This window comes from Symphalangus syndactylus, chromosome 22, assembly GCF_028878055.3.
Source record: "Symphalangus syndactylus isolate Jambi chromosome 22, NHGRI_mSymSyn1-v2.1_pri, whole genome shotgun sequence".
NCBI lineage: Eukaryota > Metazoa > Chordata > Mammalia > Primates > Hylobatidae > Symphalangus > Symphalangus syndactylus.
Genome location: NC_072444.2, coordinates 18,651,810 through 18,679,432, shown reverse-complemented (window position 1 = coordinate 18,679,432; position 27,623 = coordinate 18,651,810). Strand labels below are relative to the sequence as shown.

Here is a 27,623-nt window from a genome sequence, read left to right as displayed (position 1 = left end):
TTGCTGGGAGATGGGGAGGCATGGACAAAGGAAACATCCTCTGGAGACTCATGGTGAAGAGAACAAATGAATGAAGTAACTGGCAGAAATTATAGGTCCTGGCAGAACAAAATAGAATCCCACAACGAGAACATACACCATGTATGTGCCCCAAGGAAGAAAATATCTCCCAAAAACTCAAGAAAAATCATTTTGGGCAAGCACCTTATATCCAGTAATGCGATCCATGTATCAAGACCGTGAGAAAGATTATTAAACATGCTAAACTCAGCGAGACCTGATTGCCTCATGAGGACTCTGTTAAGGATAAGTACCACTCAGCAAGTCATGACTGTGACATTCACTTTTGAATAGCTCATGAGCATTAATATATTTAATTGTGGATCTAAACCAAAAACCAAGGTGTGGGCAAGATGACAACCACAGAATGTCACTGGTATATGTTTAGGTTCAAATACTATTATGAGAAGTGGCAGGTAAAGGAGGTAGGAAAAAGAAAACACATCACGTAATTGACTGTCATATGGAAATATTTGACGTTGAAAGTCATAATTTAAAACGTATAAACCAAATATTAGAAGCGTGTCTAGTTCAAAGAGGGGAAAACTATGAAACATTTTTAGTCAATATCAAATACGAGCTACACAACCCTTCCTAAATGCTAAAGGCACACACACACACACACACACACTCTCTCACAAAGAATACAAATAACTAGAACCAAGAAATGGAGTAAATACATTCTGCTACATATGGTAAACATAGCCTACAATGTGGAAGAGATTAGAAAATAAACAGGGAAATGAAAATGTTTTTATTAATTCGCATCAGTACCCACCAAAACCAATCAGCATAACAAAAGATTATAACACTGAATGTAAAAAACAATCCAACAGTCCAGAGTGATAGGCGAAAGTTTTTAATTGTATAGATTAAAATAACTTTGGACAAAAATTAAAGCTCAGGCAGAGAATGTTTTTTTTTTTTCCAACAACAGACACTAGCGAAAACAAAGGCACAGTAAAAATTGGGACAGAAAATTTCCAGTGTAGAGATATGAATATAGTAATAGACACAGGCAGGGATGATTAATAAATGATAAAATGTTTAGAGGATGATCATTGGAATACAAGACATTGATATTTTTAAAAACCACTTTCCCAAATACTTCATTATAAGTAAGGTGTCTCTAAAAGGGATAGATCTCTTTGACCCCTCCTTAACCAAGTAACCAGTCCTGATAGCATGATGATGCTGATGGACAAACTAGACCTTCTCTGCCCACATTTGGGCTGCGGTTGGAAACTCACAGTATTGACTCTGCAGTGCTCTTGACAAAACGTTTAGGCTGAATTTCATCATGAAGACATTTTCAGACAACTTCAGAATGTAGACCATTGAGCCAGACAGCTGACCTGTCCTCTAGAAACAAGTCCATGTCACCACAATCAATGACAACAACAAAAAGAGGAGGAAATATTTGGGGTTCAAAATAACTAAAGAAATGTAGCTACATTATCTTTTTACTTTTTTTGAACCCAAAATCTCTCTCCTCCTTTTTGCTGTGTGATTCGTGGTGACGTGGACTGTGTGAAGGAGACAGGTCAGTTGTCCTGCTCAGTGTTCTACATTCTGCAGTTGTCTGGTGATTACCTCCTATGAAACTCAGGCTAAGCGTTTTCTGCAAGAACATGGCATTGTTCATATTCTGCACCGGCAGAGTCCCAGGAGACATGCTGTCCCCTGCCAGCGGCTCCTGACTCCTGTTTTTTACAGGATGGAATTGAAAGGAGCAGGGCTAAGTCCTCTTGATGCTGTTTGTCCATCTAGCTGTGGTCTTCCTAAGTATTGATATCAATTGGAGGCTGAAGGACTATGGCTTCTCTAATCAAAGGAGGCTAGTGGGTTAACAATTGTCAAGAGCAGTCAGTGGCTCTGAAATATAATCCCCAGCCAAGGATCCCTCCTGTGTTACAGATGGATCAGCTAAAACAAACCAACACTGAAGATACAAAGAATGGGGTTAGGCTCATTGAAACCAGGGTGACACTTTTGGATGAGCTAAACACAAAGATGACATTGACCTTGAGCAGGTTTAGAAGCTCAGAGACATGCCTGCAAAATGAAATCCCTGAGGAACTTTGCAGCTACCCAGAGATATCTGGTTCAAATTAGAATGTCTGGCAGATCACTCCCGGCATGTGCTACATAGTCATGTGAACGTGTCACACCTAACTTGGGTCCAATGTCTTCAGACTGAGCACAGGTGGCCACTGGCATGGTCTGAGAATAGGAATAGAGCCATGCCCACTTTCCCATCCTATGTCTGGGCTTCCAAAGGGAACTACAGTTTCATTCAAACCTACATGTGCCTTTAGGTCCTGCCTGCAGCAATAACATCTCTCAGCTTAGTAAGGGTTGCTTAGTGTGGCAATATGCCTCCCATCTGGAAGACCAGGTGGTGCCTCATCACTGTCAAAGTAAAAAACCTATTGTCCACGTCAAGGGCCAAGCTGACGTGCTCTTCCTCAAATGAGTAAAAATCACTTCTGCAGTGATGGAATGAGGCATCTAGTTCAAAGTAAGTTGAAGGAGTTGAATAAAACCTATCCACTGAGTCCTGCAAGACTTCAGGCTCTTCTGCTTCCATCGGCACCCCGTTGAGCCTGGAAAAGGAGACAAAACTAAAGAAGCAGCCAGGGAAAATCAGACACCACAGAGCCCCAACTAGATTTCAGGGGGAACATAAGGAAGTGGTTAAAAAAGGAAAAGGATAGATCCATTAATGAGGTAAAAAAATTATTGCTTTATGTTGGGATAGAACAGAGCCAGGTAGAAAACAATGAAAGAGAAAGACAGAGAGAGAGAGAGAAAGACAGAGACAGAGACAGAGAGAGACAGAGAGAGAGAGACAGTAAGCTCAGTGACTTGGCCAGGTGACACACTGATAAGGGAGTAAAAGGACACTCTGAGTTAGTGCCCTCATGACACACAGCAAACAGTGATCATGAGAAGAGTGAGCTCAATAGTTTTCCATCAAATGTGCTTAAAATTCCATGCAGTCGCCATAAGGGTACAGCTTCTGAGGTATGGTCAACCTGTGGTACATTAGTACATGATAAGGGGAGGAAGAAATGGAAACCTAAACGTCTACTGCAATGAAAACCAATAGCAATGTCAGTAGGAGTAATTCAGGCTTTGTTGAAAACATGAAATCACACACACGGTTTTCCCTGGATCTCTTGTCTCCAGGTGTTAACACAGAATTAAGCGACCACAATTGTTGAAAGTTACCTGGGGCATGGTGGGTTTTGATCTTCTTCCCCTTCTTGGTACTCTTCAATTTCTGCAATAAATTCAGACATGGACAGACACATTAAGCTGATTCCCCTACACACATAACATTCCACTGTCTAATCCTCAAACAGGGACCTCAGGCTCCTCAGTATAAGAATAGGACACTGTGAGAGATATATTTCAGGAGGCCTGAAGGCTGGTCATGATAGAGATTCCTTGTTTTTTGTCCCAGAAACTAAGGGTAAAATGTCCCTATTCTGGTAGATCGTTATCCCAATATCATTTGTCCCAAGTTTGTGCAAACGGTTATCCCATATTTTTCCAATCAATTTAAAGCAAATGCCCTCAAATGATTTCTAAGAGAGAAACCGCAATATTCAGCCCTGTCTCATCAAATACTCAGATTGTTCATGATTGTGAGGATTTTAGACACTGAAATTAGAGTGAGAAAGGAAATCTACCAACCCTTGAGTCAAAATCATAGTTCTCTGAATTTGTCACATCTGCCCAGGTCCAGTGCCTTGAGAGGAGAATCAGAGTGCCACAGGCATGGCCTGAGACTAGGAAGAGAGCCACGCTCACTGACCCATCCCATGTCTGGGCTTCCAGGTAGAACTAGAGTTTCATTCAACCTACATGTGCCTATAGGTCCTCAGTGCAGCAATGACATCTCTCAGCTCAGTAAGTGCCTCTTGGAGCAGGAATATGATCTCTATACGGAAAACTCAGTGGATCCTTATCACCTTCATAGAAAGGTACTCACCATCCACGTCAAGAGAAAAGCCAATGTGTTCTTCCTCCAATGAGTAAAAGGAACTTCCGTAGGGCTGCCATGAATCAGGCTGTTCTAGATAACTGGAAGGAGTTGAATAACATCTATCCAGTGAGTCCTGCAAGTCCTCAGGCTCTACTACCTCCAGCAGCTCTCTGCTGAGCCTGGAAAAGTAGAAAAAGTAAAGAATAAGCCAGGGGAAATCAGACACAAAAGAGCCCCAACTAGATTTCATGGGTAGCATAAGGAAGTGGTTAAAAAAGAAAAAGGATACATCCATTAATGAGGTAACAAATCATTGCCTTCAGTCGGGATGGAACACGGCCAAAAAGAAAAGAATGAAAGAGAAAGACAGACAGACAGACAGAGAGACAGAGGCAGAGAGACAGACCTCAGTGAATTGTCCAGATGACACACTGATGAGGCAGTACAGGACACTCTGAGTCAGTGCCCTCAGGACACACAGCATACAGTGATCATGAAAAGACAGTGCTCAATAATTTTCCATAAAATGTGCTTAAGTTTCCATGCAGTCACCAAGAGGATACAGCTTTCGAAGTATGGTCGACCTACGGTAGGTTAGTAAATGATAAGGGGAGGAAGAAACGGAAACCTAAATATCTACTGCAATGAAAACCAACAGCAATGTGAGTAGGAATAATTCAGGCTTGGTTGAAAGGATGTAATCGATAATGTCAGCCTGCTCTGCTTTCCCTGAACCAGGAGTCTCCAGGTGTCAACACAGAATTAGCTGTTGACAATTGCTCAAACTTACCTGGGGCATGGTGGGCCTTGGTCTTCTTCCTCTTCTTGGTCTTTTTTAATTCCTGCAATAAATTCAGACAGGGACAGACAAAATAAGCCAATTCACCTACACCCATGACAGTCCACTGTTTAATCCCCACACAGGGACCTCAGGCTCCTCAGCATGAGAACAGGACAATGTGGGAGATATATTTCAGGAGGCCTCAAAGCCAGTCATGATAGACATTCTTTGGTTTGCATCTCAGAACCAAGGGTCAAATGTCCCTATTCTGGTAGACAGTTATCCCAAAATCATTTATCCCAAGTTTGTGCAAACAGTTATGCCTTATTGTTCCCATCAATTCAAAGAAAATGCCCCAGATGATTTCTAGGAGGAAAACTGCAGTATTCAGCCCTGTCTCATCAAATGCCCAGCTCATTCATGGTTGCAAGACACTCAAAATAGAATGAAGGAGGAAATCTACAAACCCTTGAGTCCAAATCATTCTTCTGTGAATTTTTTACATCTGCCTGGGTCCAATGTGCTGAGAGTGGGCTCAGGTTGCCACAGGCATGGCTGGAGACTAGGAATAGAGCCATGCTCACTGACCCATTTCATGTCTGGGCTTCCAACTGAAACTAGTTTCATTACAACCTATATGCGCCCATAGGTCCTGCCTGCGGCAATGACATCTCTTGGGTCAGTAAGGGCCACTTGGAACAGGAACATCACCCTTATCTGGAGGACCAGGTGGAGTCTTATCACCTTCATAGTAAGGTACTCACTGTCCACATCAAGAGCCAAGCCAAGGTGTTGCTCCTCCAATGAGTAAAACGCACTTCTGTAGGGCTGGCATAAGTCAGGCAGCTCCAGATACCCAGAAGGAGTTGAATAAAATCTATCCAGTGAGTCCTGCAAGACTTCAGACTCATTCTCATCCAGCAGCTCCCTGCTGAGCCTGGAAAAGTAGGAAAAGTAAAGAATAAGCCAGGGGGAATCAGAAACCACACAGCCCCAGCTAGATTTCATGGGTAACATAAGGAACTGTTTGAAAAGAAAAAGGACAGATCTATTAATGAGGTAACAAATTATTGCCTTTATGTTGGGACAGACCAGGGCCAGGTAGAAAAGGATGAAAGAGAAAGACACACATACACACACACACACACACACACAGAGAGAGAGAGAGAGACAGAGAGAGATTGAGAGATTGAGAGACAGAGAGAGAGAGAGAGATAGTGAGCTCAGTGACTTGGCCAAGTGATACACTGATAAGAGAGTAAAAGGACACTCTGAGTTAGTGCCCTCATGACACACAGCAAACAGTGATCATGAGAAGAGTGAGCTCCATGGTTTTCCATCAAATGTGCTTAAAATTTCATGCAGTTGCCATAAGGGTACAGCTTCTGAGGTATGGTTAACCTATGATACATTAGTAAATGATAAGGGGAGGAAGAAATGGAAACCTAAACATTTACTGTAAAGAGAGAACCAAAAGCAATGTTAGTAGGCATAATTCAGACTTGTCTGACAAGATGAAATCATTATTTTCGGCATGTACTGTTTTCCCTGGACTGGGCGTCTCCAGGTGTCAACATCAAATTAACTGTCCACAATTTCTCAGACTCACCAGGGACCTGTGGCCTCTTGGTCCTCCTTTTTCACTTGATCACACCAATGTCCTGCAAATAAATTCAGACAGGGCCTCTTACATGAAGCAGTTCTTCCTTGCACACAGAAACATTCCTCTGTCCAATCCTAACACAGGGACATCAGTCTTCTCAGTGTGAGAACAGGAGACTTTGAGAGAAATATACCAGGAGGCCTGAGGTCAAGCCTTGAGAGAACTGACTTGGTTCCTTTCATGAGCCTTGGGAAAATCCCCCCGTTTTGGAATGTGATCTTCCCAGTGTGCTCTGTCCTAGGTTTGTGTACACAGATGAGCAATGTTTTTCCAATAGATTTGAGGCAAATTATTCTAACGCCTCATAGGAGAGATACTGCAATATTCAAGCTTCTCTCATCAAATACCCAGGATTTCATAGTTTACGAGATGGTGGACACTGAGATTTGATGGAGCGGTGCAATGTAGCAGCTCTTGAGTCAAAATGAGACTTGGTTCTACACAGAAGCATCAGCTATTATGGCTTTTGTGGGTGAAAAGTCAGCCATTTATCTAGAAAACATACCAGCAAGACGATGGACAGATGAGCTAAAATAAGCCACCTTACAAGACACAGAAAATGGGGATAAATTCAGTGAAACCTGGGTCACATCTTCCACTGAGAGGTAGACAAGGGTGACGCTGGCCTTGCGCAGGTAAAGAACCACACAGACATGCTTTGAAAACAAAACTCATGGCCGGGCGCGGTGGCTCACGCTTGTAATCTCAGCAATTTGGGAGGCTGAGGCGGGCGGATCATGAGGTCAGGAGATCGTGACCACGGTGAAACCCCGTCTCTACTAAAAATACAAAAAAAAATTAGCCGGGTGTGGTGGCGGGCGCCTGTAGTCCCAGCTACTCGGAGAGGCTGAGGCAGGAGAATGGCGTGAACCCGGGAGGCGGAGCTTGCAGTGAGCCGAGATTGCGCCACTGCACTCCAGCCTGGGTGACAGAGCGAGACTCTGTCTCAAAAAAAAAAAAACAAAACTCATAAAGAACTTTGAGGCTGGGCGCAGTGGCTCATGCTTGTAATCCCAGCACTTTGGGAGGCCGAGGTGGGCAGATCACGAGGTCAGGAGATCGAGACCACGGTGAAACCCCGTCTCTACTAAAAATACAAAAAAAAATCAGCCGGGCGTGGTGGCGGGCGCCTGTAGTCCCAGCTACTCAGAGAGGCTGAGGCAGGAGAATGGCGTGAACCCGGGAGGCGGAGCTTGCAGTGAGCCGAGGTTGCGCCACTGCACTCCAACCTGGGCAACAGAGCGAGACTCTGTCTCAAAAAATAAAAATAAAAATAAAAAAATAAAGAATTTTGTAGCTGGCAAGAGACATTTAATGCAGATGAGCTAATCTGACAGACAACTCCTGGACATGTGCTGCATAGCTTGGTGTGAGTTTGCCACACCTGCTTTGAGTTCAATGTCCTGACAGTCAGTCCAGGGTGGCAAATGGGCATGGCCTGAGACTAGGAAGAGGGCAAAGCTCACTGACCCACCCCATGCCTGTGCTTCAGACTCGATTCCAGAGTGATTGAAATCTACATTGATATATAGGTTCCACCCACAGTGATGGAAACTCTCAGCCCAACCAGGGGAGCAAGGCCCAGAGATTATGGGGACTACCTGGGACACGAAGTGGAGCTTTATCACCTTCACAATGGAGTACTCACTGCCTATGTCAAGAGCCAAGCCGACTTGCTGTTCCTCTACTGAGTGAAAGGTGCTCCTGTCAGACTGGTATGAGGCAGACGTGTCAGGAGGAATTGAGAGAGTCGAATCACCTTCATCCCAGGACTCCTGGGGGGCTTCCTCCTCTTCAGACTCCTGCAGATTCCTGATGAGCCAGGCAGGACAGGGATGACAGAAGATACAACCAACAGAGATTAGACAACAAAACCTTCCAGATGATCTGGTGGGAGACAGAATGGAGTGGTCACAGAAACCAAAGGCATCTTTCCTTCAAGAGAAATAAAACTATCCTTCTAACTGCAGGCTGCAGGGCGACTGCTCTGTGGACCGAACAAAAATGGGCAGCACGTGCTCAGTACATTTGCCACAGACGAGCCAATGCAGGGCACCCAGACTCTCCCTGTAAACTACCATCATGACTTGCAGCACAGAGAACTAACACAGGGCTTCAACTACTTCCTATAAATTGGGTTGAATTTTACATGCAGCATTCAAGTGAACAGAGCTCTTGAGGCAGTGCAGACATAGATCTTGTGTATTAAGATTCCCCTTTTTCTAATATTTTGATATAATATGTTTATTTTTTCAATTTCTTTGCTTGCACAAATACTAGCAAACATACTAACACACAATAAGCAGAGAGCTTATATACATTCTCTCCCTGGATTTAAACACATGGGAGAGAACAGGCAACACCAAGAAATCCCTGTTTGAAGGTCTGGAGTGGACATCCAGCAAACTCCACCAGACCTGTGGCCGAGGGACCTCACTGTGAAAAGGAAAACTAACAAACAGAAAGGAATCAACATCAACAGAAGGACATCTACACCAAAACCCCATCTGTAGGTCACCAGCGTCAAAGACCAAAATTAGATAAAACCACAAAGATGTGGAGAAACTGGAGCAGAAAAGCTGAAAATTCTAAAAACCAGAGCGCCCCTTCGCCTCCAAAGGATCACAGCTCCTCACCAGCAATGGAACAAAGCAGGACGGAGAATAACTTTGATGAGCTGACAGAAGGAGGCTTCAGAAGTCGGTAATAACAAACTTCTCTGAGCTAAAGGAGGATGCGCAAACCCATCGCAAGGAAGCTAAAAACCTTGAAAAAAGATTGGACAAATGGCTAACTAGAATAAACAATGTAGAGAAGACCTTAAATGACCTGATGGAGCTGAAAACCATGGCACGAGAACTAAGTGACACATGCACAAGCTTCAGTAGCCGATTCGATCAAGTGGAAGAAAGGGTATTAGTGATTGAAGATCAAATTAATGAAATGAAGTGAGAAGAGCAGTTTAGAGAAAAATGAGTAAAAAGAAATGAACAAAGCCTCCAATAAATATGGGACTATATGAAAAGACCAAATCTACGTTTGATTGGTGTACCCGAAAGTGACGGGGAGAATGGAACCAAGCTGGAAAACACTCTTCAGGATATTATCCAGGAGAACTTCCCCAACCTAGCAAGGCAGGCCAACATTCAAATTCAGGAAATATAGAGAACACCACAAAGATACTCCTCGAGAAGAGCAACTCCAAGACACATAATTGTCAGATTCACCAAAGTTGAAGTAAAGGAAAAAAGGTTCAGGGCAGCCAGAGAGAAAGGTCGGGTTACCCAATAAGGGAAGCCCACCAGACTAACAGTGGATCTCTCTGCAGAAACCCTACAAGCCAGAAGAGAGTGAGGGCCAATATTCGACGTTCATAAAGGAAAGAATTTCCAACACAGAATTTCATATCCAGCCAAACTAAGCTTCATAAGTGAAAGAGAAATAAAATCCTTTACAGACAAGCAAATGCTGAGAGATTTTTGTCACCACCAGGCCTGCCTTACAAGAGCTCCTGAAGGAAGCACTAAACATGGAAAGGAACAACCAGTACCAGCCAATCACTGCAAAAACATGCCAAATTGCAAAGACCATCGATGCTAGGAAGAAAGTGCATCAACTAACGGCAAAATAACCAGCTCACATCATCATGACAGGATCAAATTCACACATAACAATACTAACCTTAAATGTAAATGGGCTAAATGCCCCAATTAAAAGACACAGACTGGCAAATTGGATAAGGAGTCAAGACCTATCAGTGTGCTGTATTCAGGAGACCCATCTCACATGCAGAAACACACATAGGCTCAAAATAAAGGGATAGAGGAAGATCTACCAAGCAAATGGAAAGCAAAAAAAAGCAGAGGTTGCAATCATAGTCTCTGATAAAACAGACTTTAAACCAAGAAAGATCAAAAGAGATAAAGAAGGCCATTACATAATGGTAAAGGGATCAATTCAACATGAAAAGCTAACTATCCTAAATGTACATGTATCCAATATAGGAGCACCCAGATTCATAAATCAAGTCCTGAGAGACCTAAAAAGAGACTTAGACTCCCACACAATAATCATGGGAGACTTTAACACCCCATTGTCAATATTAGACAGATCAATGAGACAGAAGGTTCACAAGGATATCCAGGACTTGAACTCAGCTCTGCACCAAGCAGACCTAATAGACATCTACAGAACTCTCCACCCCAAATCAACAGAATATACATTCGCCTCAGCATCACACCACACTGATTCCAAAATTGACCACATGGTTGGAACTAAAGCACTCCTCAGCAAATGAAAAAGAACAAAAATCACAACAAACTGTCTCTCAGACCACAGTGCAATCAAATTAGAACTCAGGATTAAGAAACTCACTCAAAACCACACAACTACATGGAAACTGAACAACCTGCTCCTGAATGACTACTAGGTAAATAACCAAATGAAGGCAGAAATAAAGATGTTCTTTGAAACCAATGAGAACAAAGACACAACATACCAGAATCTCTGGGACACATTTAAAGCAGCGTGGAGAGGGAAATTTCTAGCACTAAATGCCCACAAGAGAAAGGAAAGATCTAAAATCAACACCTTAACATCACAATTAAAAGAACTAGAGAAGCAAGAGCAAACCAATTCAAAAGCTAGCAGAAGGCAAGAAATAACTAAGATCAGAGCAGAAGTGAAGGAGATAGAGACACAAAAAACCCTTCAAAAAAATCAGTGAATCCAGGAGCTGGTTTTTTGAAAAGATCACCAAGAAATCTCTGTTTGGCTAGTTCACCTGGCTCATCTGATTGCAAGTTCCTATCTTGAGAGGACTACGAAATTAAAACCAACACAAGGGCCACAAATGATGTACAACCTTGTTAATAAGGACAACTTGTAGCTGGGTGAATGGAAGAAAAACTTCTATTCACTGCTTCCTCATTTTCTCTCAATCTACAATCTCCAGCTGCCACTATTGAATTAACAGCCTACAATTCCACAGCATTACCTGGGAGACACTGGCCCTTTTTCTTCCTCTTCCTCATGATCACTTTCATTTTCTGTGAATAAATTCAGAGAAGCAGGTCACATTAAGCAATTCACACTTCACATATGACCAAATCAGTGTCCAGTCATAGCACAAGGACATAACTATTCTCAGTGCAAGAATATGGATTCTGACAGGAGTATTCTAGGGTGCCCTAGATTAACTTTGGTGAGAAGTAGATGACCCTGCTTTCCAGACCCACAGGCCAAAATTTCCCTCTATGGGTAGACCATAATGCCATATTCCCTGCCTGAGTCTATACAAAGTTAAACAAAACTTTTCCCCCAAAATCGCCAAAAATTGGTCAAACAATTTTCTAGGAGTGTTGTTGCAATACTGACTTATATCACCAGGTAACGTGGACATTAAGTGTTTAGAGGGACCTACACATGAAACTCGACTGATAGATAAATTCTAACAACTCTTGCATTAAAAAGAATCTGTGATTTGGGAGGTCAAGGCAGGTGAATCATTTGAGGTCATGAGTTCAAGACCAGCCTGGCCAACATGAGGGAACCCCGTCTCTACTAAAAATACAAAAATTAGCTAGATGTGGTGCTGAGCACCTGTGGTACCAGCGACTCAGGAGGCTGAGGCAGGAGAATCTCTTGAACCCGGGAGGCGGAAGTTGCAGCAAGCCAAAATGGAGCCACTGCACTCAAGCCTGGGTGACAGAGCGAGACTCCATCACAAAAAAAAAAAAAAGAGAGAGAGAGAATCTATGATGCTACAAAGAAACATTGGGTCAGCCATTGCACTGATGGGGTGGAGAACCAGGGTCCAGCCTTGCTTTACGGAACAATATCAGCAAAGTAAAAAAGAAAAGTTTCTGTCCTGATTTCAAGGTGACTGTGCAGCTAACCAAGCTGACTTAAAGGAGATAAAGATTAAAGCTGAGAGGCTGGGCGCGGTGGCTCACGCCTGTAATCCCAACACTTTAGGAGGCCGAGGTGGGCGGATCACAAGGTCAGGAGATGGAGACCATCCTGACTAACGCGGTGAAACCCCGCCTCTACTAAAAAAAAAAAAGAAAAAAGGAAGATTAAAGCTGAGAGCAGTGAAGCCTGGGGAACAATACTTCCAAATACAAAGGCAAGGCTGCCAGTCTCCTTAAAAAGGCACAGAAACTCCATGGACACTGTTCAGGGACAGACGACTTAATCACATGTGACAAGAGATACGGAACCGAAGCTACGAGGCCTCACAGATACTTCCTGTGTACCTCTTCCACTCAGGTGACTATGAGACTGAGACACTTGTCTGGGGTTCAGTAACTTGACACTGGGGACTGGGAGACAAAGGCATGACACGAGCTGAGAAGGACAGAAAACCCCCGATATCGCTGTATAGAATCCCATCATAGATTTTATTAAAAGCAATTTGTGTGAATAGAGCCTGTCTTCAGTTTATCTTCCTCAGCATAGGAAAAGGTGTGAGACAAAGGAAAATAGAGGCTACCTGGGATAATGTGTACAGCATCCAACCATTCATCATGAGAGGATGAGTCAATGAGACTTGAGTAGACTTGGTCTTCCTCAAGTGTGATTTCGGTGTTCCCATGAGGCTGGTTGCACTCACAAGGGCCGTGGCTATTGTAACAAGTGACGGCACATTCCTCCAGTGAGTCCTCAGGGACTTCCTGTTCTTCAGCCTTCTGCACCTCCCTGATGAGCCAGCTGGGATAGAGATGACAGAAGATTAAACACAGAGGGACTGGACCCCAGGGAGTCCTGGCTGGTGTTGACAGGAGGCATTAAGAGAGTGGCCCCAGAAAGCAAACAGGAGGTTCCCTTTAAGAGGGAACAGGCAATCCTCTTCTCTCTGCAACAGAGCATGGCTGCCATGGGAGCCAGAGAGGAAGAGAGCAACTGGTGTTCACTGCACTGGACAGATAGGAGCCGAGGAGGACGAAGGCTCAGCTATCCCTGTACGGTACAGGCATGACACCCGCCACACACACAGAAACGCAACAGCAGCCACACCCTGTGTCTAAGCTGGGTTGAATTTCACATACTGTGGCCAAGGGAATGCAGGCTTTCGGCCCATCGTAGATGCCAGAGAGGGTGGGCCTCCTAGACCTTTTTCATATGTTACCACCCACTACTTGCTCCCGATTATTCAGTGTTACCTGGGGGCACAGAATTCCTCTACTTTCTCAGCCTCCTCAACTTTAACATCCTCATCCTCGTCTTCGGCAGTTGCTGTAAATACAGAAGTGTTCATTCAGATATTTCCCACTTCACACTCTGCAAGCGCAGTCAGCCCGATGTGCACAGAGACATGAACATCTAGGCATGGGTCACTGTTCAGCTGAAAGCTCTCATGTTTTACCTTTCACAAAATGCCCTGGCATGGTTTCCTGATCCATCAGGCAATGCATTTCTGATCTGGGGGGCCACCATCAAGATGTGGCCAAATATGGAAAAGACCTTTTGCTCCCCATATCATGGAGGCTTCTGCAGCCTCTCTCTGGACTTTGGCAGCTGTCTCCCCCATCCCGCTACAGGTCTGATTCCCAGGCACAGGCTTGGTGTCCTGTCACGGTTCACATTTCAAACCTCATTCTTTCTCTTAGGAGAGGACAAACTTGTCCTACAGTCCTCTATGCATCAGGAGACTTCACCGGCCCTCCATCATGTGGCTTCTGCCGTGTTATTCAGGGACATTCTCTCTACGGGGAGGGCTCCAGTCTGAAGCACTTCCTACCACCAAATGCCCCCACATCAAGTGCCTTCTGCAGCACCACATGGTAAGGGGCTTTATCTCATTTTGAAAGGCAGTCTTAAGTGTTCCCACATTGGGATGCTTCAGACACTGGCAAGAGACAATTTGCGTGCCTTTGCAGATGGAGACAGAGAAACTCAGGAAGGATAAATCACTCACTCACCGACAGTTACTAAGAACATTGCCAAAGAGACAGCCCGAGAACCTGCCTTCTGAGTCCAGAGCTCTTTTCACTCTAACAAGCGCCCTCCTGTCACAGCCTCCTTCCTGTCCTTTAAAACTAGAAACGTGCTGCTTCTTGCTCCAAAGACCACCTTCCATCAAGGAAGGAGGGACATTTGCAATACTGTGACCTCCAACCCCATGGGTTTCCCATCTCTGTTCTTACCCAGGAAGTCCTGGTCATGTCATGGCCACATATGTTTAGTGGAAAAAAACAGCACCGCTACAACTGTCATTGCGAAAGTATGGAGGTCTGGAGTCTCTCATAAGCCTGGGGTTTTGGGTCATCAGGACCTATGGCCACCTTACCTGGGCTGAGCTTTTGGAGGAGGTCCTGTGCCAGCCTACATCCCTCAGCCAGCTGTTCTCGGAGGTCCCACCCCTGGGACTCGTCGGGCTCATCCGGAGTGAGAAGGGCCTGGAGATGCCCAATCAATGAGCGGGCGGCATCTCTCCCTTCCCGTAACTTCACGCTTAACTGGGTCAGCTCCCGTTCCCGAGAGAAAACCAGGACTTCATATTGCCTAAGGTGAGATAGTAGAGAAAATTTAACAGTGGAAAGGGATGAGCGATCAGTTCTAACATTGCGACACAGATTTCTGAGACAATGTCAAGGAAATCTCCAAGCAGAAGGTCAGCACGTGTTTAAACAAATGTCTGCGGCGAAGAGAAAGAATAAAAAATGGTTCACAGGCTTCCTCCATACGAGAGAGGGCTCCTGGAAGATCCCCCACGATGTTCCATTCATCTGTCTCTTCTGTCAACAAAAGTAGGTCCCTTCCTAATTCAGTTTCAAAAAGACATCCATCCTTTCAGTTCCTCACTCTGCCCATGGACATTTCCATGTGCATATACACACAGTGCATCTTGCAGCGACTAGATGCAAAGCCATGGACAGAAACGAGGCCAGGTGCAGATGGGGCCAATTGAAAAGATGAAAGAAAAGAATGACAGGCTCGAGAAGGCAACATTGATGGAGTGAAAGGATGAGAAGCCGCAGTCAGTCAGGAGGTGATTCTGACTAAGGGTAAGTGGGGTGGTGATGGCACATCATTTGGAGTATACTGAATGCTGCTGGGTGGTTCCCACTCCCTTGGTTAATTTTGTGTTCCGAGCATTTCACCTCAACAATTACTTGTTTGAAAAACGGAAAGTAAGGCTCTGAGAAACAACTGCAACCCATAACTTATTATCATCTTTGTTCTCTGCTTGATAAATCTTTGTGTGTCATGAGCCTGCCATGGCAATTCCTGCCCTTCCCCTGGCCCAGCTTAGCTCTTATTTCTCCCCGCCGAGCTGCTGTACTTCAGAGATTTACACACCTGCCCACCTGGCCTGCCCCCACGGGGCCCCCTCACCTGAGCTGCTCCGAAAGCTCCTCCTCCACGAATAGCCGCTCAGCCCTCAGCGTAGACTTCACCAGGTCTTTGCAGTCTTCAGACTCTGAGAAAAGACAGACACGCCTGCCTCAGTGAAAGCCTGGACATGCTGCTCTCGTCACTGCCTACAGGGCAGGAGCAAGGTCCATCCCAAGGACAAAACTGTCCCCAGTACCAGGCTCTCGCCAGGGATTTCCACATCTTTACTCCTCTGTCTCCCGACTTTCTGGCATCTGGTCCTCCAAAATTTAGAGACGAAGAAACAGAAACTCAAGGCACATCAAGGGAGTTGACAAGATGATTCAACCACAATTAAGTGGAGTCAGAATTCACAGCCCCTGAGGTCTGACTCTGAAAGCGGGGACACTTTCCCAAGCCTTGCAGCCTCCCCTCTAAAACACTGCACTGAGGCATGAAGCAGTGATTTCCTGTACAGTCGGGAAGGCCCCTCGGACTATGGGACTGATGGTTTCCCTTTTACTGGGAATTTCAAGGACAAATATGTCAAAGATCTTAAACATCTTTGATTTTTAAATCATATCTTCGGACGGTCTTCTCTGCCTTCTCACTGGACCAAGGGCCCGCAGATACCACCATGCTGACGTTTGTGGCAGAAGAGGTGAGGCCAGGGACTGGGGAGAAGACACCCAAACACATGATGGGTTAAAAACTGGCGAAATCAAGTAGGCTTAATCAGGACTGAGGGATGTCACTGCAGCCTCGCCCACTTCTTTGAAGATGTTGTTTCCCTGGCTTCACTCTTCTCATCTCCAGTCTTGATCTCCTTTAAGTCAACTTGTCTTAGCTATGCAGTCACCTTGAAACCAGGACATAAACACTTCTACCCTTTTCTTGCTCGTAAGTTTCTACAAAGTAAGGCCGGGCCCTGAGTTGTTGACCCCATGAGCGGCCAATGTTTGTGTGTAGCACAACAGACTGTTTTTTGTTTTTTAAATTTTTTTGTTTGGTTGGTTGCTTTTTGGTTTTTTGTTTTTTGTTTGAGACGGAGTCTCACTCTGTCGCCCAGGCTGGAGTGCAGTGGCGTGATCTCAGCTCACTGCAACCTGTGCCCTCCCGGGTTCAAGCGATTCTCGTGCCTCAGCCTCCCAAGTAGCTGGGATTACAGGCGCCAACCACCATGCCAGCTAATTTTTGTATTTTTAGTAGAGATGGGGTTTCGCCACGTTGGCCAGGCTGGTTTCAAACTCCTGACCTCAGGTGATTTGCCCACCTCGGCCTCCCAAAGTGCTGGGATTAAAGATGTGAGCCAGCGCCCCTGGCCAGAGACTTCTTATTAATAGCTAAGACAAGCCAATGAAAAGGAGAGAGAGTCTAGCCTGAGAGTAGTGAATGAGGGTGGGAGGATGGTCTGCGCCAATCCTCCCACCTAAACCTCCTGAGCAGTTGGGACTATAGGCACGCAGCACCATGCCTGGCTAGTTGTTTGTATTCTTTGTAAAGATGGGTTTCACCATCCTGTCCCGGCTGTTCTTGAACCCCTGAACTCAAATGATCCTCCCACTTGGGCCTCCCAAAGTGCTGTGATTATACGTGTGAGTCACCGCACCTAGCTCCATCCTAGTTTCTGACTAAACCAATATGTATGTATACAGCCTGTCCTCACAATTCATCTTCCATAGCCTAGACAGAGGTACGAAACACAAGGAAAATAGAGGCTACCTGGGGGAAGGTTTGGAGCATCCTGCCGTTCATCATCAGAGGACGCACTGTCTACAACTACAGGTGGGTCGACTTGGTCTTCCTCAAATGTGACTTTGGTGTTCCCATGAGGCTGGTTGGACTCACAAGGGCCGTGGCTATTGGAACAAGTGACGGCATATTCCTCCAGTGAGTCCTCAGGGACTTCCTGTTCTTCAGCCCTCTGCACCTCCCTGATGAGCCAGGTGGGATAGAGATGACAGAAGATTAAACACAGAGGGACTGGACCCCAGGGAGTCCTGGCTGGTGTTGACAGGAGGCATTAAGAGAGTGGCCCCAGAAAGCAAACAGGAGGTTCCCTTTAAGAGGGAACAGGCAATCCTCTTCTCTCTGCAACAGAGCATGGCTGCCATGGGAGCCAGAGAGGAAGAGAGCAACTGGTGTTCACTGCACTGGACAGATAGGAGCCGAGGAGGACGAAGGCTCAGCTATCCCTGTACGGTACAGGCATGACACCTGCCACACACAGAGAAACGCAACAGCAGCCACACCCTGTGTCTAAGCTGGGTTGAATTTCACATACTGTGGCCAAGGGAATGCAGGCTTTCGGCCCATCGTAGATGCCAGAGAGGGTGTGCCTCCTAGACCTTTTTCATATGTTACCACCCATGACTTGCTCCCGATTATTCAGTGTTACCTGGGGGCACAGAATTCCTCTACTTTCTCAGCCTCCTCAACGTTAACATCTCCATCCTCCTCTTCGGCAGTTGCTGTAAATACAGAAGTGTTCATTCAGATATTTCCCACTTCACACTCTGCAAGCGCAGTCAGCCCGATGTGCACAGAGACATGAACATCTAGGCATGGGTCACTGTTCAGCTGAAAGCTCTCATGTTTTATCTTTCACAAAATGCCCTGGCATGGTTTCCTGATCCATCAGGCAATGCATTTCTGATCTGGGGGGCCACCATCAAGACGTGGCCAAATATGGAAAAGACCTTTTGCTCCCCATATCATGGAGGCTTCTGCAGCCTCTCTCTGGACTTTGGCAGCTGTCTCCCCCATCCCGCTACAGGTCTGATTCCCAGGCACAGGCTTGGTGTCCTGTCACGGTTCACATTTCAAACCTCATTCTTTCTCTTAGGAGAGGACAAACTTGTCCTACAGTCCTCTATGCATCAGGAGACTTCACCGGCCCTCCATCATGTGGCTTCTGCCGTGTTATTCAGGGACATTCTCTCTACGGGGAGGGCTCCAGTCTGAAGCACTTCCTACCACCAAATGCCCCCACATCAAGTGCCTTCTGCAGCACCACACGGTAAGGGGCTTTATCTCATTTTGAAAGGCAGTCTTAAGTGTTCCCACATTGGGATGCTTCAGACACTGGCAAGAGACAATTTGCGTGCCTTTGCAGATGGAGACAGAGAAACTCAGGAAGGATAAATCACTCACTCACCGACAGTTACTAAGAACATTGCCAAAGAGACAGCCCGAGAACCTGCCTTCTGAGTCCAGAGCTCTTTTCACTCTAACAAGCGCCCTCCTGTCACAGCCTCCTTCCTGTCCTTTAAAACTAGAAACGTGCTGCTTCTTGCTCCAAAGACCACCTTCCATCAAGGAAGGAGGGACATTTGCAATACTGTGACCTCCAACCCCATGGGTTTCCCATCTCTGTTCTTACCCAGGAAGTCCTGGTCATGTCATGGCCACATATGTTTAGTGGAAAAAAACAGCACCGCTACAACTGTCATTGCGAAAGTATGGAGGTCTGGAGTCTCTCATAAGCCTGGGGTTTTGGGTCATCAGGACCTATGGCCACCTTACCTGGGCTGAGCTTTTGGAGGAGGTCCTGTGCCAGCCTACATCCCTCAGCCAGCTGTTCTCGGAGGTCCCACCCCTGGGACTCGTCGGGCTCATCCGGAGTGAGAAGGGCCTGGAGATGCCCAATCAATGAGCGGGAGGCATCTCTCCCTTCCCGTAACTTCACGCTTAACTGGGTCAGTTCCCGTTCCCGAGAGAAAACCAGGACTTCATATTGCCTAAGGTGAGATAGTAGAGAAAATTTAACAGTGGAAAGGGATGAGCGATCAGTTCTAACATTGCGACACAGATTTCTGAGACAATGTCAAGGAAACCTCCAAGCAGAAGGTCAGCACGTGTTTAAACAAATGTCTGCGGCGAAGAGAAAGAATAAAAAATGGTTCACAGGCTTCCTCCATACGAGAGAGGGCTCCTGGAAGATCCCCCACGATGTTCCATTCATCTGTCTCTTCTGTCAACAAAAGTAGGTCCCTTCCTAATTCAGTTTCAAAAAGACATCCATCCTTTCAGTTCCTCACTCTGCCCATGGACATTTCCATGTGCATATACACACAGTGCATCTTGCAGCGACTAGATACAAAGCCATGGACAGAAACGAGGCCAGGTGCAGATGGGGCCAATTGAAAAGATGAAAGAAAAGAATGACAGGCTCGAGAAGGCAACCTTGATAGAGTGAAAGGATGAGAAGCCGCAGTCCGTCAGGAGGTGATTCTGACTAAGGGTAAGTGGGGTGGTGATGGCACATCATTTTGAGAATACTGAATGCTGCTGGGTGGTTCCCACTCCTTTGGTTAATTTTGTGTTATGCGCATTTCACCTCAACAATTACTTGTTTGAAAAACGGAAAATAAGTCTCTGAGAAACAACTGCATCCCGTAACTTATTATCATCCTTGTTCTCTGCTTGATAAATCTTTGTGTGTCATGAGCCTGCCATGGCAATTCCTGCCCTTCCCCTGGCCCAGCTTACCTCTTATTTCTCCCCGCCGAGCTGCTGTACTTCAGAGATTTACACACCTGCCCACCTGCCTGCCCCCAGGGGGCCTCCTCACCTGAGCTGCTCTGCAAGCTGCTTTTCCATGAACAGCCGCTCATCCCTCAGCATAGACTTTATGAGGTCTTTGCAGTCTTCATACTCTGAGAAAAGACAGACATGCCTGCCTCAGTGAAAGCCTGGACATGCTTCTCTGGTCACTGCCTACAGGGCAGGAGCCAGGTCCATCCCAGGGACAAAACTGTCCCCAGTACCAGGCTCTCGCCAGGGATTTCCACATCTTTACTCCTCAGTCTCCCGACTTTCTGGCATCTGGTCCTCCAAAATTTAGAGACGAAGAAACAGAAACTCAAGGCACAAGGAAGTTGATAAGATGATTCAACCACCATGAAGTGGAGTCAGAATTCACAGCCCCTGAGGTCTGACTCTGAATGCGGGGACACTTTCTCAAGCCTTGCAGCCTCCCCTCTAAAACACTGCACTGAGGCATGAAGCAGTGATTTCGTGTACACTCGGGAAGGCCCCTCGGACTATGGGACTGATGGTTTCCCTTTTACTGGGAATTTCAAGGAGAAATATGTCAAAGATCTTAAACATCTTTGATTTTTAAATCTTATCTTCGCATGTGATTTTAAGAATCATATCTGAAGCATAAAGTATGAGACATAAGACCATAAGGCCATGAAGGAAATATGCCCAAATACTAATAAGGTTTGTGTTAATTTAGAAACAGTAGAATGAAGAACTAATAGATAGCGTTTACTCTGTGCCAATAAACATTCTAGGAGATTGACAAGAAATAGCTTATGTAATTCACTGCAGCAATTTACAGAGGTAGGTATTTCCGTAGTACCCTATGTACAGATGAGGAAACTGAGGGACAGACAAGACAAGCAACTTCGATGGAGCCCAGGAGACAGGCCCAGGGTCCTTGCTCTGCAGACTGCACTGCTACTTCCACACATTCCCGGGTGCGATCTTTCTTCCTCTTTAGGAACAAGAGCCTGTGCCCCAGGAAGCAGGACTTCCCTCTCACCAGGGTACTCTCTGCTTTTCTTTTGACGAGTCTTGCCCTGTCGCCCAGGCTGGAGTGCAATGGCATGATCTTGGCTCAATGCAAACTTTGCCTCCTGGGTGCAAAGAAGTCTCGTGCCTCAGCCTCCCGAGGAGCTGGAATTACAGGCGCCTGCCACCATGCCCAGCTAATGTTTGTATTTTTAGTAGAGATGGGGTTTCTCCATGTTGCCCAGGCTGGTCTCAAACTCCTGACCTCGTGATCCACCCGCCTCAGCCTCCCAGATTGCTGGGATTACAGGATTGAGTCACCGTGCACGGCCCCTACTCCCTGCTTTTGATGCTGTCACTTACAGATACCATAGGTTCCATTAGGAGCAGACTCCTCTTGAAGCCCCTCACAGCGGGTACTGTGTACTATCACCAAGTTTCCCTCAGGGTCCCTAGAACAGAGCTTTGCCTATTGGGCCTCAACAGAAGCTTAAACAGAATAAGGGTTCACTAGTCCCAGACGCTTAGAACAACAGACTAGATGTTATTTTTCTGCCAGATCTTACGTGAGACAGAGAGGATTCTTGAAAACACGATTTAGCCTCTTGGAGAAAACAGGTCGTTCTGTGCTTGTGTCCAAAATGAATTAACTGCGATTTTAACTCTAGGCCCGCCCCCACCTGCCTGCAAACGTGGAAAGTTGCTAAATACTTTGGTACCTCTGACTTCCAAATTTAATAAAATGTGTAAATGCCCATTTCTATTTTCCTAGAAGTATGGGAAGGTTGAAATTATTTCTGATGGAGAGAGCATTTAGTTTCTCAGAGAGAAGAGAGGACATCATTGATCACTTTTGTGATGGTGAGCCTACAGAACTTACCGTAATTATTCTGCCCTTTGGCCAGGAAGTAGGCCACTTGAGTTACAAGAAATTTCTGTTGGAGGTTTCTGAACTCCTGTTTGTTCTCTACCAGCTGGGGGTGCGATTTCTTGTTGATTTCTAGATTGTTCATCTCTGCCTTCTCACTGGACCAAGGGCCCGCAGATACCACCATGCTGACGTTTGTGGCAGAAGAGGTGGGGCCAGGGACTGGGGAGAAGACACCCAAACACATGATGGGTTAAAAACTGGTCAAATCAAATAGGCTTAATTAGGACTGAGGGATGTCAGTAACTGAAATTCTTAACTTACTGTTGAGAAAAAGGTGATCAGTCCCCACAGCACTTTAGGATCCTTAACGACAAAAACAATGTTCACGGTGCCTGAGCTCAGAGCTGAAGACACTGCCAATAGCTCAGTCTCCGACAAGAGTGAGCAAGGGTGTGGCCAGTGTGCCAGGTAACGGTCTGCAGTTGCTACAACACAATTAGAACGTGGGGGTGTCATGGAATCTTAGGAGCCCTCACTCCAACTGCCAAGGCTTTGCTGAAACACAGGCACCCTAGTCTCGCCTGAGGGTCACCACCAATTGGGATCATTCCTTCAAAATTCACTCTCAGTATTCGTGTACCCTTGTGACAATGCCACAGACCCATCTCTTTCCCAATACATCTAAGCACATTCCTCACTGTTTATCGCTCGTCTGTGCAACATGATCAAGGCAGAAACAGTTTCCCAACAGGTTATATTTTCTTAATGGTAGTCATGATGTCACCCCACCTGCTCCAAGTTAAAACAGATCTTAAGGCTTTTCCACAAGTGTAAGATATCAAACTTTTAGCCTGCCCTGATTTCCTCTGGGTCTTCTGCAGTTTTGTCTGTATCCACTAGACAGTGAATGAATAATTCACTTGTGAAAAATGTTGTCTTTCCTGTCTCAGTGTTCTTCTTGCTGTTTCCCATTGTTATGTTGATTTCTTTTTTCTTACTGGGGCACCACCTTGGCTTTTCATTACACTCTAGACTAGTTTGACATCCCTATGTCCAGAGCTCTTCCTCTATGTGGGTTGATTTGTTTTTTAATGTCACTGAGCACTACATTTTATACTTGTCACTTATGGATGTCATTCTATTGTCGCAAGAGCTCTTTTCAAGGTATCAAGTGATCAAAATCATTTCTATAGAGATCTCCTGAAAACATGTGTGACCATCTATCGAGGAGTTTCATAAACCTGATTCTATTTTGTTGTTTCCATTTTGTTTTCCCATATACTGAAAAGAACAGGGCCATGAGCGGTTCTTATGGAATATGGTTTGATATCTGTTTTGTTGGGTTGGACTAACACCATTGATTTTTGGTTTCATTCCACTAACAGAACATGCTCTCCGTCACCATGGCCAGCATGTTGGGGTTCGGGCTCTGGAGAGAGAGAGAAAAGCTCCCTTAGAACCACGAAGACTCATCACACACTCCATTCCTGTGCTGTGAGACCAACCTGGAGCTCTCCAGCCTGGCAGAGGAATCAGGGTTTCTGGTGAAAAGGGCTTCCTGTTTGGAGTTTCTCATCACTGCACTTGTTTTATGTGCGTTGGGTACTGGGTGCCATGCCAGGTACCTTGTATTTTATCTAATCCCTTAAACAGTCTTGCAGAGTAGCTATTATGGTCCGCATTTTGCAGAAAAGTCCCAAAGTAGTTAAGCAGCTTCTCAAGTCACAGATAGCAAATGGTAACCCAAGATAAAATCCAGGTCTGCCCACTCATTGACCTAGGGACAAGTGCTGCAGTGATATTTTTCTTTTGAGGGTCACCACCGCCCTCCCCATCGCTAAATCCAGTGGCAAAGTCTTGGCCCTCATCTTACTTGACCCACTAGTACCACGTGATGCAGGTGATCACGACCTCCTTGTGACATTTTCTCACCTGGCTTCCAGAACATCCCTGCCCAGCACTCCTTCTACCTTACTGGCCTCTCCTTCTCAGTCTCTTTTGGAGGTTCTTCCACATCTCCCCAGTTTCTTCATGGTGGAACACACCAGGAAGCTCTCAAGCCTTGAGCATTTTCATCACACTCACCCTCGTGGTGATCTCAAGCCAATCTCATGGCTTGAACACCATTTATGGATGTTGGCAATGCCCAATGTATATATCCAAACCAGATACTCCTTTGAATTCCAGACTTCACTAAGAACTATCTCAGTATCTTTTCTCAGATGTTTCATCTGAAACTTAACATGGCCCAAACTGAACTGTTCTAACCCCTGCCTAAAATCTGCTCCTCTCTCCTCCCCAGCCAGTCGCGACTCCAAACATCAGTGGCTCAGACCTAAAGCCTCGAGTCATCCTTGACTCCTTTCCCTGTAACACACATATACCTGCTCTTGGCTCTACCTTCAAAATACCCAGAACCTGATCCCTCCTTGCCACCTCCATGCTACCAGCCCAGCTCCAGCCATCAGCACCTGGATGACCCCACAGCCTAAATGGTCTGCTTTCCTCCTCACCCCTCTACAGTCTAATCTAGGTCAAATGAGCCTGTGGAATCTCAATCACTGATGTCACTCCTCTGCTGAAAACTCCCCAGTGACTCTTCACCGTGCTCCAAAGTGAAGGCCACGGTGGTGGCCTGTGATCTGGCCCTGTTGCCCTCTGCCCTCAGCAGGCCTGACATGCCTCCTCACTCGTCATCTTCTGGTTACCTGGTCTTCTTTGCTGTTCCTCACACACACCAGGGGCACTCTGACTTTTCTCTCTGGAAGGCTCTCCCCGCAGCTATCCACACGACTCACTTCCTCACTCAAGTCCACTCACTCCGTGCCACTTTCTCACTAAGCCCCTCCTTAGCCACCCGATTTACACTGTACCCGCTTTCCCTCTTCCCGGCTTTATTTTTCTCTGTAGAACTGGTCACTTTCTAATACACTATCTAATTTACCTATTTATTTTCTTTATTATTAGCCTCACCCAACTATGATGAAAGCCTCACAAGGTGAGGAAGTTTTGTCTATTTTGCCCATTTTATATCCCAGTGTCTAAATGAGTGCCTGCATCCAGCTAGCACTCAAAAATACTTGCTGCTGGCCGGATGCAGTGGCTCACGCCTGTAATCCTAACACTTTGGGAGGCCAAGATGGGAGGATTGCTTGAGCCCAGGAGTTCAAGACCAATCTGGACAACACAGCAAGACTCCATCTCTAAAGAAAATAACTGCCCGGGCACAGTGCTCACACCTGTAATCCCAGCACTTTGGGAGGCCAAGGCGGGCAGATCACGAGGTCAAGAGATCAAGACCATCCTGGCCAACATGGTGAAACCCCATCTCTAAAAATACAAAATTTAGCTGGGCATGGTGGTGCGCGCTTGTAGGCCCAGCTACTCGGGAGGCTGAGGCAGGAGAATCTCTTGAACCTGGGATGTGGAGGTTGCAGTGAGCCAAGATCGTGCCACTGCACTCCAGCCTGGCAAAAGAGCAAGACAGTGTCTCAAAAAAAAAAAAAAAGAAAGAAAATAAAATAAGCCATGGTGACATGCACCTGTTGTCCCAGCTGCTTAGGAGGCTGAAATGGGAGGACTGCTTGAGCCCAGAAGGTCAAAGCTGCAGTGAGCTGTGATTGCACCACTGCACTCCAGCCTGGGCAACAGGGCAAGACCCTGTCTCAAAAAAGAAAAACAAAAAAAAAGTCAATAGCACTAATAATAATGTTAAGTATGTGACAGGCATTATTCTAATCAGTTTACATGTTATCATTAATTTTCAAAACAATCCTCTGACGTTGGTGCTATTATCCCCATTATACTGGGGAAAATTGAAGCTCAGGCAGCCTAAGAGATGAACAGCTAGGCCATCGCAGAGCCAAGTCTTAACTCAACAGTCAAACTAGAGGCTTGCACTGTGTTGCACTGGCTCATGCTTAGTGATCCAGCTTTACCATCAAGTTCCGTGATCTCTATTCTATGACACCCCCTCCAACTAGGTCTCTGCTGTACCAGAGGGTGTAATTAATGTGCATTACTACTATCATTACAATCTCTCCCACCACAGTTTTGCAGCCCACTAGTCACCTCAATCTCCCACTCTTTAACACTAACTAGAGTGTTGGCGCACAGAGATGGAGGTTCTGATGGCTCGACTATGGTTTAACCCCAGAATGCTCTATCAGTACTACCACTAGTAATAAGAGCTGGGCTAGGGACAGTGGCTCAAGTCTCTAATCCCAACACTTCAGGAGGCTGAAGTAAGAGAACTGCTTGAGGCCAGGAGATAGAGACCAACCTAGGCAACACAGTGAGACCCTGTCAATACAAAAATAAAAAATTAAAAAAAAAATTTTTTTTGAAGAGAGAGTTTTACCATGTTTCCTAGGTTGATCTCTATCTTCTACAAAAATAAAAAATTAAAAAAAAAATTTTTTTTTTGGTTTGGAGACAGGGTCTCACTCTGTCTCGCAGGCTGGAGCGCAGCAGCACAACTGCAGCTCACTGTAGCCTCAACCTCCCCAGGCTCAGGTGATTCTCCTACCTCAGCCTCCCGAGTAGCTGAGACCACAGGCACGCACCACCATGCCCAGCTAATTTTTTTTTTTTTTTTTTGGGTAAAGACAAGGTTTCAGCCATGTTGCCCAAGCTGGCCTCAAACTCTTGGACTCAAGTAATCCACCCACCTCGACCCCTCAAAATGCTGGGATTACTGGCATGAGCCACCAAGCCCAGCCGTTTTTAAGACATTAGCATGGCATGCGCCTCTGGTCCCAACTACTTGGGAGACTGAGATGAAAGGATTGCATAAGCCCAGAAGGACGAAGCTGCAGTGAGCCATGACTGCATCACTGCACTCCAGCCTGGGAAACAGAGCAAGACTCTGTCTCAGGAAACAAACAAACAAACAAAAAGGTCAAAAAAGTAAGAGCTAACATCTGTTGCTTACTTACCATACGCTAGGCACTGGGCTAGGCATGAACATCTCATGGGATCATCAAAACAAGCCTAGGAGGAGCGTATATTATCCCCATTTCACAAACAAAAATTAAGGCTCAAAGGGATGAAATGACTTACTCAAGGTCATAGATCTACCAAGTCCTACAGCCAGACTTGAAGCCCTTCTTTTCCTGATTCGAAAGCCCTTGCTGTCTACCAGACAGCTGGCTGTATGTACCTTGTAGAGCACACTGCGGTCCCCCATCACACGGCCCTGGGAATGAACATGCTCACTGCTGCGTTTCCCCTTCACCTTGGCAATCCGCTGTACTTCTGGGGGAATGGTCAGCTCCCAACTCAGCTCAGTGGTGAGATCCTAGGGCAGGGGCAAAAAAAGCCTGTAATCAGGAGGGTACACTTAGAACTGAAACAGCTAGAGTTAGACACATCCTGGAGTTCATTATCTGAGGCGTTTGTGCAGGAAGGAAAAGAG

The 27,623-nt window shown here is 45.9% G+C and overlaps 1 protein-coding gene across 6 annotated transcripts; it reads right to left on the bottom strand.

The window, feature by feature from the left end:
• Window positions 1-793: 793 nt before the first annotated feature.
• LOC129472542 (neuroblastoma breakpoint family member 3-like) lies at window positions 794-27,482 on the bottom strand. 6 transcript variants are annotated; one of them, XM_063631724.1, is made up of 19 exons: window positions 27,369-27,482; window positions 22,529-22,692; window positions 22,217-22,426; window positions 20,390-20,474; window positions 19,342-19,556; window positions 18,215-18,287; window positions 17,539-17,750; window positions 15,838-15,922; window positions 14,789-15,003; window positions 13,662-13,734; window positions 12,992-13,209; window positions 11,495-11,546; window positions 8,147-8,310; window positions 6,445-6,496; window positions 5,600-5,772; window positions 4,845-4,896; window positions 4,061-4,233; window positions 3,295-3,346; window positions 794-2,666 (listed from the first exon to the last, which is right to left on the bottom strand). In XM_063631724.1, exons 3-19 carry the CDS (start codon window positions 22,389-22,391, stop codon window positions 2,423-2,425), a joined length of 2,313 nt encoding a protein of 770 aa, XP_063487794.1. In that variant the 5' UTR covers window positions 22,392-22,426; window positions 22,529-22,692; window positions 27,369-27,482; the 3' UTR covers window positions 794-2,422. The 6 variants fall into 6 exon arrangements, with proteins under 6 accessions (XP_063487794.1, XP_063487793.1, XP_063487795.1 ...); XM_063631723.1 differs by lacking the exon at window positions 27,369-27,482 and having other exon boundaries at window positions 22,529-25,696; XM_063631725.1 differs by lacking the exons at window positions 22,217-22,426; window positions 22,529-22,692 and having other exon boundaries at window positions 8,147-8,385; window positions 27,369-27,443.
• Window positions 27,483-27,623: the final 141 nt, after the last annotated feature.

Coding starts and splice junctions, on each gene's coding strand:
- LOC129472542 (XM_063631721.1), bottom strand. CDS start 22,451: ATGTGTTTGGGTGTCTTCTCCCCAGTCCCTGGCCCCACCTCTTCTGCC. Junction 17,751..18,214: donor GAGGAATTCTGTGCCCCCAG/GTAACACTGAAT, acceptor CTGGCTCATCAG/GGAGGTGCAGAGGGCTGAAG. Junction 4,897..5,599: donor CTTGGCTCTTGATGTGGACA/GTGAGTACCTTA, acceptor AATTTATTGCAG/GAATTAAAAAAGACCAAGAA.